Genomic DNA, 12314 nt, shown 5'->3' with positions numbered 1-12314 from the left:
GGAATCTTTGGGACTAGGAATATGTCCTAGCTGTTTCCTCCCAAAGATTGAGAGGCTCCATCACTGTTGCTAGCATTAGGCTTTGGAATTAGACAAGCTTGGGTTTAGAGTCCTGATCCTGCCACTCACAGATTCTGGCCTTAAATTATTTCACTTCTCCGAGCTTTGTGCTTTTTTTTTTCATTTGTAAATGGAAATAATAAATGGTTCCTATTTCATAGGATTCGTGTGGGGATTAAGAGAATTGTCTACTAATTAACCTGTGAAGCACATGGGTCAGTGTATGGCTACATGTCCTCAAAAGACCTGTCTGTACTCACTGTCTCCACTTCCTGTCATCTCAGTGTTTCTTGAACCTACTTCGGTCAGCCTTTGTCACCTCTTCATTATTCCAAAACTGTTCTTGTCAAGGTCACAAGTAACCACCATACTGTTAACTTCAGTGGTTAGTTCCCAGTTATGATCATATTACTCTTCTAGGCTTTCTTCCTACCTATTGGGCGTTCCTTCTTGGCCTCTCCCTGTTTTTTCCTTATCTCTAAGTGTGTAAATGTTGGTGTGCTCTAAGACTCAGTTCTGTCTACATTCACTGCCTGGGGCTCTCATCTAATCTCATGCTTTTCAAACCATCTCTACAAGGATGAGTCCCAGATATCTTACTGGTGGGCTACAATCCATGGGGTCACAAAGAGTCGGACACAACTGAGCGACTTCACTTTCACTTTGACTTACAGTGTTGTTCCAGTCTCTGCTGTACATACCATGTGATTGGCCCTCGTCTTCTCTTTCTTACTACATCTTCCTCACTTTGCTCCAGTCACAGTGGCTTCCTTGCTCTGGCTTGAATGTAAGGTATTCCCAGTTCAGGAACTTTCTACTGCCTGGGATCATCATCCCTCAGATATCCTCATGACTGGTCCTTGCATTTGCTTTGGCTTTTTGCCCAAATGTCACCTTCTCAGTGAACGTTTCCCCAGCCACACTTCTAAATCATACCTCATTACCGTTCCCTATGTCCTTTGCTGCCTTACTTTTATTTATAGCACTTACCTCCATCTGATATACGGTATCTTATTTGCTTATTGTCCATCCCCCACTGCGTGAAGGCAGAGCTTTTGCCTCTTAGGTTCACTGCTGCATTCACAGTGCCTAGAACAATATCTGATACCTGGTAGGCCTTCAATAAAACAGATAATAAAAATGAACAGCAGAATGAATGAGTGATGCTTAGTAAGCATTCAGTAAATGGTAGCTATATTGTATGTTATGTTTCTCTCTTTGGAGAGAACCTGGTGCAATTGAGAGAGGTGTTCAAGGGACACTAGCTTTTTTGAAAAAAAGGAAAGTCAGAGCTGTGTTTTAGAGGATGAAGCTGCTGCGTTAGACCTGATGAATTAGAAAGGAAGAAATCAGAGGCAGAGAGTGCAATTAGGAGAATGGATGATACCACCATCTAAGGAAGCAAAAAGGATAGCTTGAGTGTTGGCGGTGAGAAAAGCGTTAGGTGGAGTCACCAGGTCACCAGGAGTGTTTGGGGTGAAATTGATGGTACCTAGACTGTGAAGGAGGAAGAGTTCTGTCAATACTCGTAGGGTTATTAAGATCAAATAAAGTCCAGGTATGTGAAGCTCTCAGCATAGAGAGAGCTCAGTAAGTGCTGGTATAGTAACAGCAGCAGCAGCACTTTATTTCCTAAAGTCACTAAGAGTCCTTTCTTGGAATATTAGGATCTAATCCAGCTATAAATCAAGTCCAGCTATCTCAATTTGCTAACTTTTTTTCTCCCTGCTCTTTGATGTTACCTATCTACAAGAGAATTGGATTTTCTAAATTATAACTACCTTAATGTTTTTTAAAACATAACAGTATTAATATTGTTCAGTTCAGTTCAGTTCAGTCACTGAGTCGTGTCTGACTCTTTGCAACCCCATAAACGCAGCACGCCAGGCCTCCCTATCCATCACCAACTCCTGGAGTTCGCTCAAACTTACGTCCATTGAGTTGGTGTTGCCATCCAGCCATCTCACCCTCTGTCACCCCCTTCTCCTCCTGCCCCCAATCCCTCCCAGCATCAGAGTTTTTTCCAGTGAGTCAAGAGTCTCCACGCTTCGCACGAGGTGGCCAAAGTACTGGAGTTTCAGCTTTAGCATCATTCCTTCCAAAGAACACCCAGGGCTGATCTCCTTTAGAATGGACTGGTTGGATCTCCTTGCAGTCCAAGGGACTCTCAGGAGTCTTCTCCAACACCACAGTTCAAAAGCATCAATTCTTCGGCACTCAGCTTTCTTCACAGTCCAACTCTCACATGCTTTCTACAAAAAATTAAATACTTAGATTTACACTTAAAAAACATATACAGAATCTATATGCTGAAAATTATAACATTAACAAAGGAAATCAAAGAAAACCTAACTGAATTGAGGGAAATAACATATTCTAAGATTGGAAGACTCAGTTGAATAAAGGTGTCACTTCTCAAATTCATCTATGTACTAAATACAATTTCTACCAAAATTCGCGCAAGACTTTTCTTAGTCATGCTGCTGCTGCTAAGTCGCTTCAGTCGTGTCCGACTCTGTGTGACCCTGTAGACGGCAGCCCACCAGGCTCCCCCATCCCTGAGATTCTCCAGGCAAAGACACTGGAGTGGATTGCCATTTTCTTAGTCATAGACAAGCTTATTTAAAAATTTATATGGAAAATCATAGGCCCTAGGATGGCTTAAAAATCATTGCAAAAAATAAGGTGGGAAGAATTCCTCTACCTGGTATTAAGGCTTATTGTTGTTATTTTTTATTATTGAAGTATACTTATTTTACACTACCATATCAGTTTCTGCTGTGTAGCAAAGGGAATCAGCCTTATGTAACATGGTAGTGTTAGTCGCTCAGTTGTATCTGACTCCGTGACCCCATGGACTAATATAGCCTACCAGACTCCTCTGTCCCTGGAATTCTCCAGGCGAGAATACTGGAGTGGGTTGCCATTCCCTTCTCCAGAGGATCTTTCCAACCCAGGAACTGAACTCAGGTGTCCCACACTGAAGGCAGATTCTTTACCATCTGAGCCACCAGGGAAGCCCTAGAACGTATACATACATCCCTTCTTTTTTGAAATTCCATCCATTTAGGTCACCACAGGGCACAGAGTAGAGGTCTCTGTGCTACAGTAGATTCTCATTAATTATCTATTTTATACATAGTAATGTGTATATGTTAATCCCAAGCTCTTAATCCATCCCACCCCTCCCCCCCCATAAATACCTTAGTTTTTAAGACTTTAGACCTTTTTTCATGTAATGAGAAAATTTTGTTACAGGCAAAATCAGTCCTTTTAAGGGTTACCCCTGCATTCTAAGACATTAAAAAAAATTTTTCTTTTATTTCCAATATTGTTTTAGTTAATAATACGGGCATCATATGCTTTGATAGTTTATCCCTATCCTAGTCCGTTTGAATTGCTGTATTGAACATACCACAGCCTGGGTGGCTCATAAACAATAGGAATTTATCTGTCATAGTTCCGGTGACTGGAAGTCCAAGATCAGGACATTGCTATGGTCACATTTAGTGAGGCCCCTCTTCCTGGTTCATAGCCAGTGCTTTCTTACTGTGGGCTCACATCGTGGAAGGGCTCGGGGTCTCCCTGAAGCCTCTTGATAAGGCATAAATCCCATTCATAAGGGCTCTACTGTCATGACTCTTGGAGGCCCTCCATACTAATACTATAGCATCAAGCATTAGGATTTCAACATATGAGTTTTGGGGGGATACAGACATTCAGACCATAGCAACTGCTATTTTTTTTTTTTAATTAAGGCAAAGACTAGCTAACTGTTGGGCCATAATTTGATATTATTACTGTTATCAGTTGTAGTGCTATTAGAGTACTGTTGTTATACTGATTACCTAAAACAATGACTGCTGAAAATTTTAATTTCTTGGTGAATTTTTCCTTTTGCACTTGAAACCTCTCATTTATCCAAAGTAGACATGGCTGATTTTGCAAGAAGAATTTAGAGTCTTTGTGATATGGCATTTTTGCCATTATACTTTGATTATAGTATTAAAATTATTATTTTAAAAACTTTATTTTTATATAACTAATATATAATCAAGTGTAAAAATTTTGGAAAAGATAGAGAAATAAAATGAAAAAATTACTCTCCTATAATCTTACCATCTGTATCAAGAGTTGACAAATGACGGCCTATGGGGCAAATTCATCCCGCCACCTCATTTTTTGTTTTGTGTAAAATTTTTTTGAGGTCTAGCCCATAAAGAAGGGCATATATCTGAGTGTACAGGCAAATAAATGTTAACAAATGAATATATCTCCCAGCTCAAGAGGTAGAATGTTGCCAGCACTCTAGAAATCTCCCACATATCACCTCCCATCTCTAATCATTCCCCAAAGGAACCATTATTCCAAGTTCTATCACCATAAGTTGAATTTTATTTATTTTGGAAATTCGTATAGATGGAGCCATACAATATTTACTATTTGAGGTGTGGCTTCTTTCATCATTGTAAGATTCATTATATTATTGCATGTAGCATTAGTTCATTTTTACTATGTGAGTGCATCAGAATTTATTTATTCAGTTCATGGTTGATATATCTTTACATGTTTCCATTTTGGGGTGTTAATGAATAAAGCCATTGCAGACATTCTCATGTGTGTCTTTTAGTGGACATATGTACTTATCTCCATTTGGCACATAACCAGGAATAGAAATACTAACTCATGAGCTACCATATAGCCAAGTTTCCTTGTGGACATACTGTTTTAATTCTCTTCTATATTACTCTTCAATATTATATGAGAGTTTTATTTGCTCCACATTTTTGACAGTACTCTGGTAATTTAGTTTAGTTTTTTTTTTTTAAGTTAAGTTCTTTAAGGTATAATTTATGTACAATAAAATCTGCCATTTTTAGATTACAATTCTATGAATTTAGACAAATGTCTGCAGTTGTGTAGCCACTACCAAAAATCAAGATACAGAATATTTCCAAAAAATGTCCTCGTCTCCTTTGATAGTCAATCCCCTTCTCTCATGCTCAGGCCCTGGAAACCACTGATCTGATTTCTGTCCCTGTGGTTTCACTTTTTCCAGAATGTCATAAACTGCAAATGGAATCATAATAGCCTGCAGCTTTCCGAGCCCACTTCTTTCACGTACTGTCAGTAGTTTGTTCCTTTTTGTTGCTGAGTAGTTTATCCAGTCACTGGCTGATGTTGTCTTTTTTCCAGATTTTGGCAATTTGAATAAAGCTACTGTGAACATTCACATACAGGTTTTTGTGTGGATTTATGTTTTCATTTCTCTTGAGTAAACACTTAAGAGTGGGATTACTAGGTTATATGGCATATGTGTTTTTAGCTTTCTAAGAAACTTCGCCGGGAGGCATTGGGGGCAGAAGGAGAAGGGGATGATAGAGGATGAGATGGCTGGATGGCATCACCGACTCGATGGACGTGAGTTTGAGTGAACTCCAGGAGATGGTGATGGACAGGGAGGCCTGGCATGCTGCGATTCATGGGGTTGCAAAGAGTCGGACACGACTGAGCGACTGAACTGAACTGAAGAAACTTCCAGGCTGTTTTCTAAAGTGATTGTAACATTTTACAGTCCCTCTAGCATTATATTGACCTTTCAGCTGTTCATCCTTACCGGCACTGGGTATTTTTGAAGCTGTTCATGGTAGTGGGTATGTTGTAGTATCTCATCTATACTTTCTACTTGCATTTTCCTGATGACCAGTGGAACTGAGCACTGTTCCATGTGCATCTGTGGCCGTTGGGAGATCTTTTGTATGTGCCTGTTTGCCCATTTTTGTATTGGTCTATCCACCCTTTTCTAATTGAGTGATATGAGTTTTTTTATATTTTCTGGCTACAAGTTCTTTGTTAGATATATGAGTTACAAATATCTTCTCCCTCTTGGTCTGCTACTGTTTTGAAAACAGTTTTGTTGGAATATAGCTGCATGCATTTGTTTATGTATTATCTGTGGCTGCTCTTGTGCTGGAGGTGCAGGGTTGAGTCATTGCAGTAGAGACCTAATGGCTTACAAAGCCTAAAATATGTAATGTCTGATCCTTTGCAGAAAAATTTTGTGAAGCCCGGATAGCGCTAGGTATGCATCTTCTATTACCGCATGACAAATGACCACAAACTTAGTGGTTTAAAACAACACACATATTTATTACCTCACAGCTTCCATGGGTAAGTTGGCTGAGGCCAGCTTAGCTGGGTCTTCCACATAAGGTCTTGCAGGCTGTGGTCAGGGCGTTGTCCAGGACTGGGTTGTCATCTGGAGCCTTGGCTGGAGAAGGGGTTTATATCCAAGCTCAATCATGTTGCTGCAGAAGTAACTTCTTGCAACTGTAAGAACGATAGCTTTAGGGTTTTTTTTTTTTTTTTTTTTTACTGGTTATAGACCAGAGTCTACCCTCAGCTCCTAAAGGCCAGTACCCTGCCATGTAGCTTTCTCCCTGAGCAGTATGTAGTTCACAGTATAGCAGCTAGCTTATTCGAGGCCAGAAGGAGAGTGAGACAAACTTGGCCAGCAAGAGAGAGTCTTAAATAATGTAATACAACACAAGAATGACAGGCCATCACCTTTCTCACATTCTGCAGGCTAGTCACAGGTCCTGGCCATACTCGAGGGTAGGGGATTATACGAAGGCAACGATCACAGGGGTCGCCTTAGAATCTGTGTGCCACAGTAGCTATTATTATTATTATATTGGTCTCCAAGTTTACATATGTTTTTCCTATATATATATATAATTGAATATCTGTTTTTAAGCAAAACATGGGTTCATGCTTACAGTTCGTTTTGTAACTGGCTTGTGTAACAGTATCATGAACAGTATAATATGAATATCTTTTCAGGTCAGTGAAATGCAGATCCTCATCATCTAATGGCTGCATTGTACCCCACTATATGAATATATCATGATTATTTAATGTATTCCCTCTTGCCGAATATAGAGATGCTTGTGATTTATGCCACATTTTACCAGGCTGCTGTAGAGTGTATGGGAGTGCCCATGTGCCCACACTAACACTGGGTGTGATTCTGTTGCAGTCAGTGACTTTTGACTAAAATGTACACATGAAACTGAACACTCCCCTTTTCTCCTTCTTTCTGCATGTCTGTTTTAGATAAGAAGGCCGACTGCACAATTACAATGGCTGACTCGGACTTACTGGCTTTGATGACTGGTAAAATGAATCCTCAGACGGTACGTATGATGGTGCTTATATCGTTGTATTAGGTGTGTTTTGTTTTTTTTCCTGATGGCTCAATTGGTAAAGAATCCACCTGCAATACAGGAGACCTCTTTGATCCCTGGGCTGGGAAGATGCCCTGGAGAAGGGCACTCCAATATTCTTGCCTGGAGAATCCCCATGGACAGAGGAGCCTGGCCGGCTACAGTTCATGGGGTTGCAAAGAGTTGGACATGACTGAGCGACTAAGCACACACACACACACAGGTGGGTTTTAGCCCATTTGATTTCATCACCTGTCTCAGCCTCATCCCATAAAATCTAAAGAGGTCAAACCCACAAAACTCAGTATTTCCCAAATGTCCACTTAATGAATGACAAACAGTTGTGGATCTAACCATGTGCCAGCCACTGCCTTGTGTGCTAGAAATGTCCAGATGAATAAGAAATAGTTCACTTGTTCAGGGCATCCACAATTTGGTACAAGACAGGTGTGTAGAAGAATAAGTGCACCAAATAGCCATGGCGCCCTGTCTGGCTTGTGGCTGGGGAGGGTGGAAGAAGAGAAGCCATATCTTCCTGGGCTGTCAGAGAAGGCTTCACAGAGGAAACAACACTTGGCTTTGTCTTGGGGGTGATAAGAAGTCAGCAGTGTACAGGTGGAGAATAGGAGTCATTCAGATAGACAGAGGGGCCGGTGATCACAGAGGCAAGACCTTCTACTTTTGTATCTTTGCCTGTGCTCTTTTTTTTTTTTGTCTGAGCTGTGACTTCCTTGACAAACTCCTTGTCTTTCAAAATGAACTTAGGGACTTCCCTGGTGGTCCAGTGGTTAAAACTCTGCACTCCCAATTCATGGGGCTTGTGTTCGATCCCTGGTTGGGGAACTAGATGCCACATGCTACAACTAAGAGTTCACATTCTGCAACTCAAAGTCCCTTATGCTGCAAGTGAGACCCGACACAGCCAAATAAATAAATATTAATATAACAAAACAAAATGAATTTAGATGTTATATTTGAAGACCTCCTACCACATTGTTGGGGAGCTATAGTCAGTCCCTCTTTGGGGCCACTTGCTGGACTACTAGCCTAGCACTTGTTTCATTATGGGAGTCATAATGTGCCTGTCTCTTCCCCATTAGATTTAGATTGTGTTTGTCTCAAGGAAACAAATCACATCTTGTTCATCCTTGTGTCTTTAGAACTTAACATGGTGCCTGGTGTGCATGCATGCTAAGTTGCATCAGTCGTGTCCGACCCTTTGTGACCCTATGGACTGTAGCCCTCTGGGCTCTTCTGTCCTTGAGATTCTCCAGGCAAGAATACTGGAGTGGCTTGCCGTGCCCTCCTCTAGGGTCTTCCTGATCCAGAGGTCGAACCTGAGTCTATGTCTCCTGCTTTGGCAGGCAGGTTCTTCATTGCTAGCACCACCATTTGTATTTCTCTAAAATGTATTTATGCCTTGTATAGATTTTTCAGCCCCCAGATTGTCTGGGGTCTTCTTATACTCTTTAATTGTACAATGTTGAGTAAACTTGATATATGTTATACATAGATAATATAAAGGAAACTAGGATGCTGCTTCCATTATAACCTTACTTTTTTTGTTGTTGACTCAGCCTGATTTGTTTCAGGTCTTGTGCCTGTGGTACCCTCGTAATTTGAAAGATTAGATAAAGCAACTAAATCTGACTCCTGCTTGTATTCCTTTAAAAATGCTTATTCTAAGCAACTAAGCACATGTCAGCTAATGCATTGACAAGTGAGAGACTTACATCTATGACGTTTCAACTGAATACACACATTGACACTGACATTTCCACCACTGCGCGCTCTTCAAAATCTGGACAGAACAGAGGCCACCAGTCTCAGAGCTGACACGTCCCCCTTCCCACCCACTGCAGCTCAGCCACTGTGCACTCCATACACTTCCTTGGTAGCGTGGCCAGGCTTCACACTCAGCTGCCTTTGTTCTCTCAGTTTATCTGTTTGCCACCCATTTGGAGAGTGTCAGCTTGCTTTCCCTGAACACCTGTTAGCACTCAGAGGAATTAAAGATAAATGCGGAAGACCTTTGCGTTAATGTGCGAATGGTCGTTTCTTCTCCAGAGTGCACAGGCTTTAGTAGTTGCGGTGCACAGACTTAAATCTGCCCTGCAGCATGTGGAATCTACTTGGACCAGGGTTCAAACTCACGTCCCCTGCATTATAAGGCAGATTTTTAACCACTGGACTACCAGGAAAATCCTCCCAGGCAGTTGTTAAATGGAACAAGTTGTGTCTCTGCACTTGGGACTGGTTTGAGTCTCCTTATTGAGCCAAAGATTCACACAGGCGCCTCAGTCTCAGCAAGCTGTTCTGCCTCCCTCTGTAGGGAACACAAAAAAGGGAGAAAAATGGTGACATTTCATTACCTAGATGCATCTGTAATCGAATCCCAAGTTTCCAAGTGTGTTACACATGTGCTTTTCCCCCCTGCTGGCAGACCCACTGAATGTGTAATGTTTTTAAATAAAATCAGTCTAGTATGAACCCACTGTGCCTAATATGCGGAAAATGTACCTCCTTTGAGGAAGACAGGTAATGGCAGACTCAATTTCTAAGAGAACAGACTTTGGAAAAATGTTCCTTTTGACTGCTCTGTGTAAAGCATGACTTTTACATATTCATCCTTGTGATGAATCGGGTGCTAAATCTATTACGGAAAGCCAAGTTTCATTATTTTGAATAAAGTTTTGAGACCTGGATAAATAAATCGTCTTGGGGCTGGATAAGTTAGTGTGCTAAGGCATTTCAGTCATGTCTAATTCTTTGCAACACTATGGATAATCTAGAAATATCAGCGATCTCAAAACAAAAAAAGCAAATAATAAATGTTCTTTTTTTTTCCTCACAGGCTTTCTTTCAAGGCAAACTGAAAATCAATGGCAACATGGGTCTGGCTATGAAGTTGCAAAATCTCCAGGTTCAGCCTGGCAAAGCTAAGCTGTGAACTCCCTTTGCCTCCTTTGAAAATCAAGATGAGATATATAGATATATATCCGTATATTTCATTGTCAGAACTTAGATTGAAACTATACATTGGGAAATAGCATGAGATTTGTTTTTAAATGGGTGTGATCAATTCTGTTTTTTCTAAGTGGTGGGTGAATAGAACCTGATGGCTTACTACTGCTTTGCTGAGTTGCAAACAACTGTGCATTACAAAGTTAATATGGTAATTATGGTTTGGGATAAAATTGAGTTTTAGAATAAAGTTAGAAATAGCAAAATACAAAAAGTATGTAAACAGAAGCTCTCATTTTGCTAATGTATATTTGAAGATTATTCTGCTGAAATTTCAAGTTTTCCTTGGGAGAATGAGGGATGAAACAGAATATCATTATTAGCTGACCAGTAATTAATGTTGTGCATTTAATGACCTTAATATATTTCCCAGTGATAATTTTTAAAATTCTGTACTGGGATTTTTGTTTTTTAAAAAATAAACTTTAAAATTTTGAATTTCGTGCCATCAAAGTGGCATTTTCTTCCCAAATCAAAGAAATGTGATCAAAGCTTGGGAGTAAAAAATCTATCACTGAACCCAGGCCTATTTTTTAAAATAAAGATATTTTAAAATGAAATTTGTTCTTGAAAAAAATTAGTGTATAAGAGTCACAAAATGCTGTTTTGAAAGTAATTCAATGAATGGAGTTTGCTTTGAGATGCACAGTTTTCAAATTATAATCTTGTATTAATTTAAATTTGTAACATTCTTAATTATAATTTTCCTTTTTCATATATTAGTTTAACCACATTTATCTTCCTAGTTTTTCTAATGCTAATGGTATTTCTAATTACTCAGTAAAATGTGGGGTAAAATAATGTTTTTGGAAGAATATTTAATATCAGAATTAAAATAGTTCATTCTCATTGCCTTTGTTTTTACTGTGTATATTATTTTTGTTCAAAGTTTTCCAGATGATGGAGAGTAAGAGAAAAATTTGAGATTTAGAATCTGTGTTACCTAGACTACTATCTACTGGCACTTTGGCATAATCAGTCACTAGTTCTTGATTAGGGAGTTGCTGTGTTGTGGAAAGGGCACTTGACTAGAAGTTAGGAGTCTTGTTTCTCTTAGGCAAATAAGTAACTGTCTATCTGAGCCTATTTTCTAACCTGTTAAAAGAGAGAATTTAAGATGGTCTCTAAGGCTCCTTCTGCTCTGATAATCTTGTGAGTCTCTTAGTAGAACCTTTGGGAGATATCCAGACCCCACCTTTCTTCTGTTAAGATGGTTACTTCACCCAAAGGTGGTTGGAGGTAAAAAGCCAGGTGGTTTAATTTGTTTGTTTAAATGCTTGGAATCTCTAGTAATGAAATCAGGACTGTGGATCCGATCCCCCTAGACCATTTAACTTTGCATGTTCTGCAACCAGCAGAACAGTGGTTTGGGGCTAGGGAAGGGTGGTAAATTAAGTCAGTATAAGTTGACCTCAGGTCCCCCAAAATAAATTCAGAACACAAACTTACTTCCTAATCATGGTGGCTTTTTACTCTCTGATGAAATAAAGACTTCAAGAAAATTGTTCCGACAAAATGTGTGACTTATTTGTAGTTTGGATTTGCTGCTGCATTCTGCCTTCACTTATTCCAGGTAGTAGGAGATATTTGTTATAGCCTTTAGGAGGAACCTGGAAAAACAAACAAACAAAACAACAACAACAGGTTCTTGGGGTAAAGGGATAGATTCATGTGTAAATACAATTTATATGTATGATAGAGAAGTCCTTCGTGGTAAAAATACAGCAGCAGTTTGATTTCTTGGGAAGCATCATGGTTTGGAGGAAAGAGGTTAACCAATCTGGGATAAAACTGATGCTGTTACGTGTTTTGCTGCTTGAGCGGATTGAGCTTCAGTTACCTGATCTAGAAAGTGGAGATATTAATATTGACCTCCTTTGATTATTGAGAATCTAGAAGGAGAACATGTGTAAAATACCTAAATTAGTATTAGGTGTACATCCTAGTCATTCTTAGTTCCCGTACTGAAGCGTGAGTTCCCTTATTCTCCCTGCCTTTTGTCTC

The 12314-nt window shown here is 39.7% G+C and overlaps 1 protein-coding gene across 3 annotated transcripts in view; it reads left to right on the top strand.

Annotated features, from left to right (window-relative positions):
* The window catches only part of SCP2 (sterol carrier protein 2), a 95710-nt gene extending 83903 nt beyond the window's left edge, over positions 1–11807 (top strand). For all 3 annotated transcript variants that reach the window (XM_068965708.1, XM_068965707.1, XM_068965706.1), the window contains 2 exons: positions 7177–7256; positions 10141–11807. In XM_068965708.1, coding sequence (XP_068821809.1) covers positions 7177–7256; positions 10141–10236 — 176 coding nt within the window. In that variant the 3' untranslated portion in view covers positions 10237–11807. The remainder of the gene's footprint in view (positions 1–7176; positions 7257–10140) is intronic.
* The last annotated feature ends 507 nt before the right edge of the window (positions 11808–12314 follow it).

The sequence above is a fragment of the Capricornis sumatraensis genome, chromosome 2, assembly GCF_032405125.1.
Source record: "Capricornis sumatraensis isolate serow.1 chromosome 2, serow.2, whole genome shotgun sequence".
In the NCBI taxonomy this organism is placed as follows: domain Eukaryota; kingdom Metazoa; phylum Chordata; class Mammalia; order Artiodactyla; family Bovidae; genus Capricornis; species Capricornis sumatraensis.
Note: the sequence above shows the minus strand (reverse complement) of the source record. Positions and strands in the feature narration are given on the sequence as shown.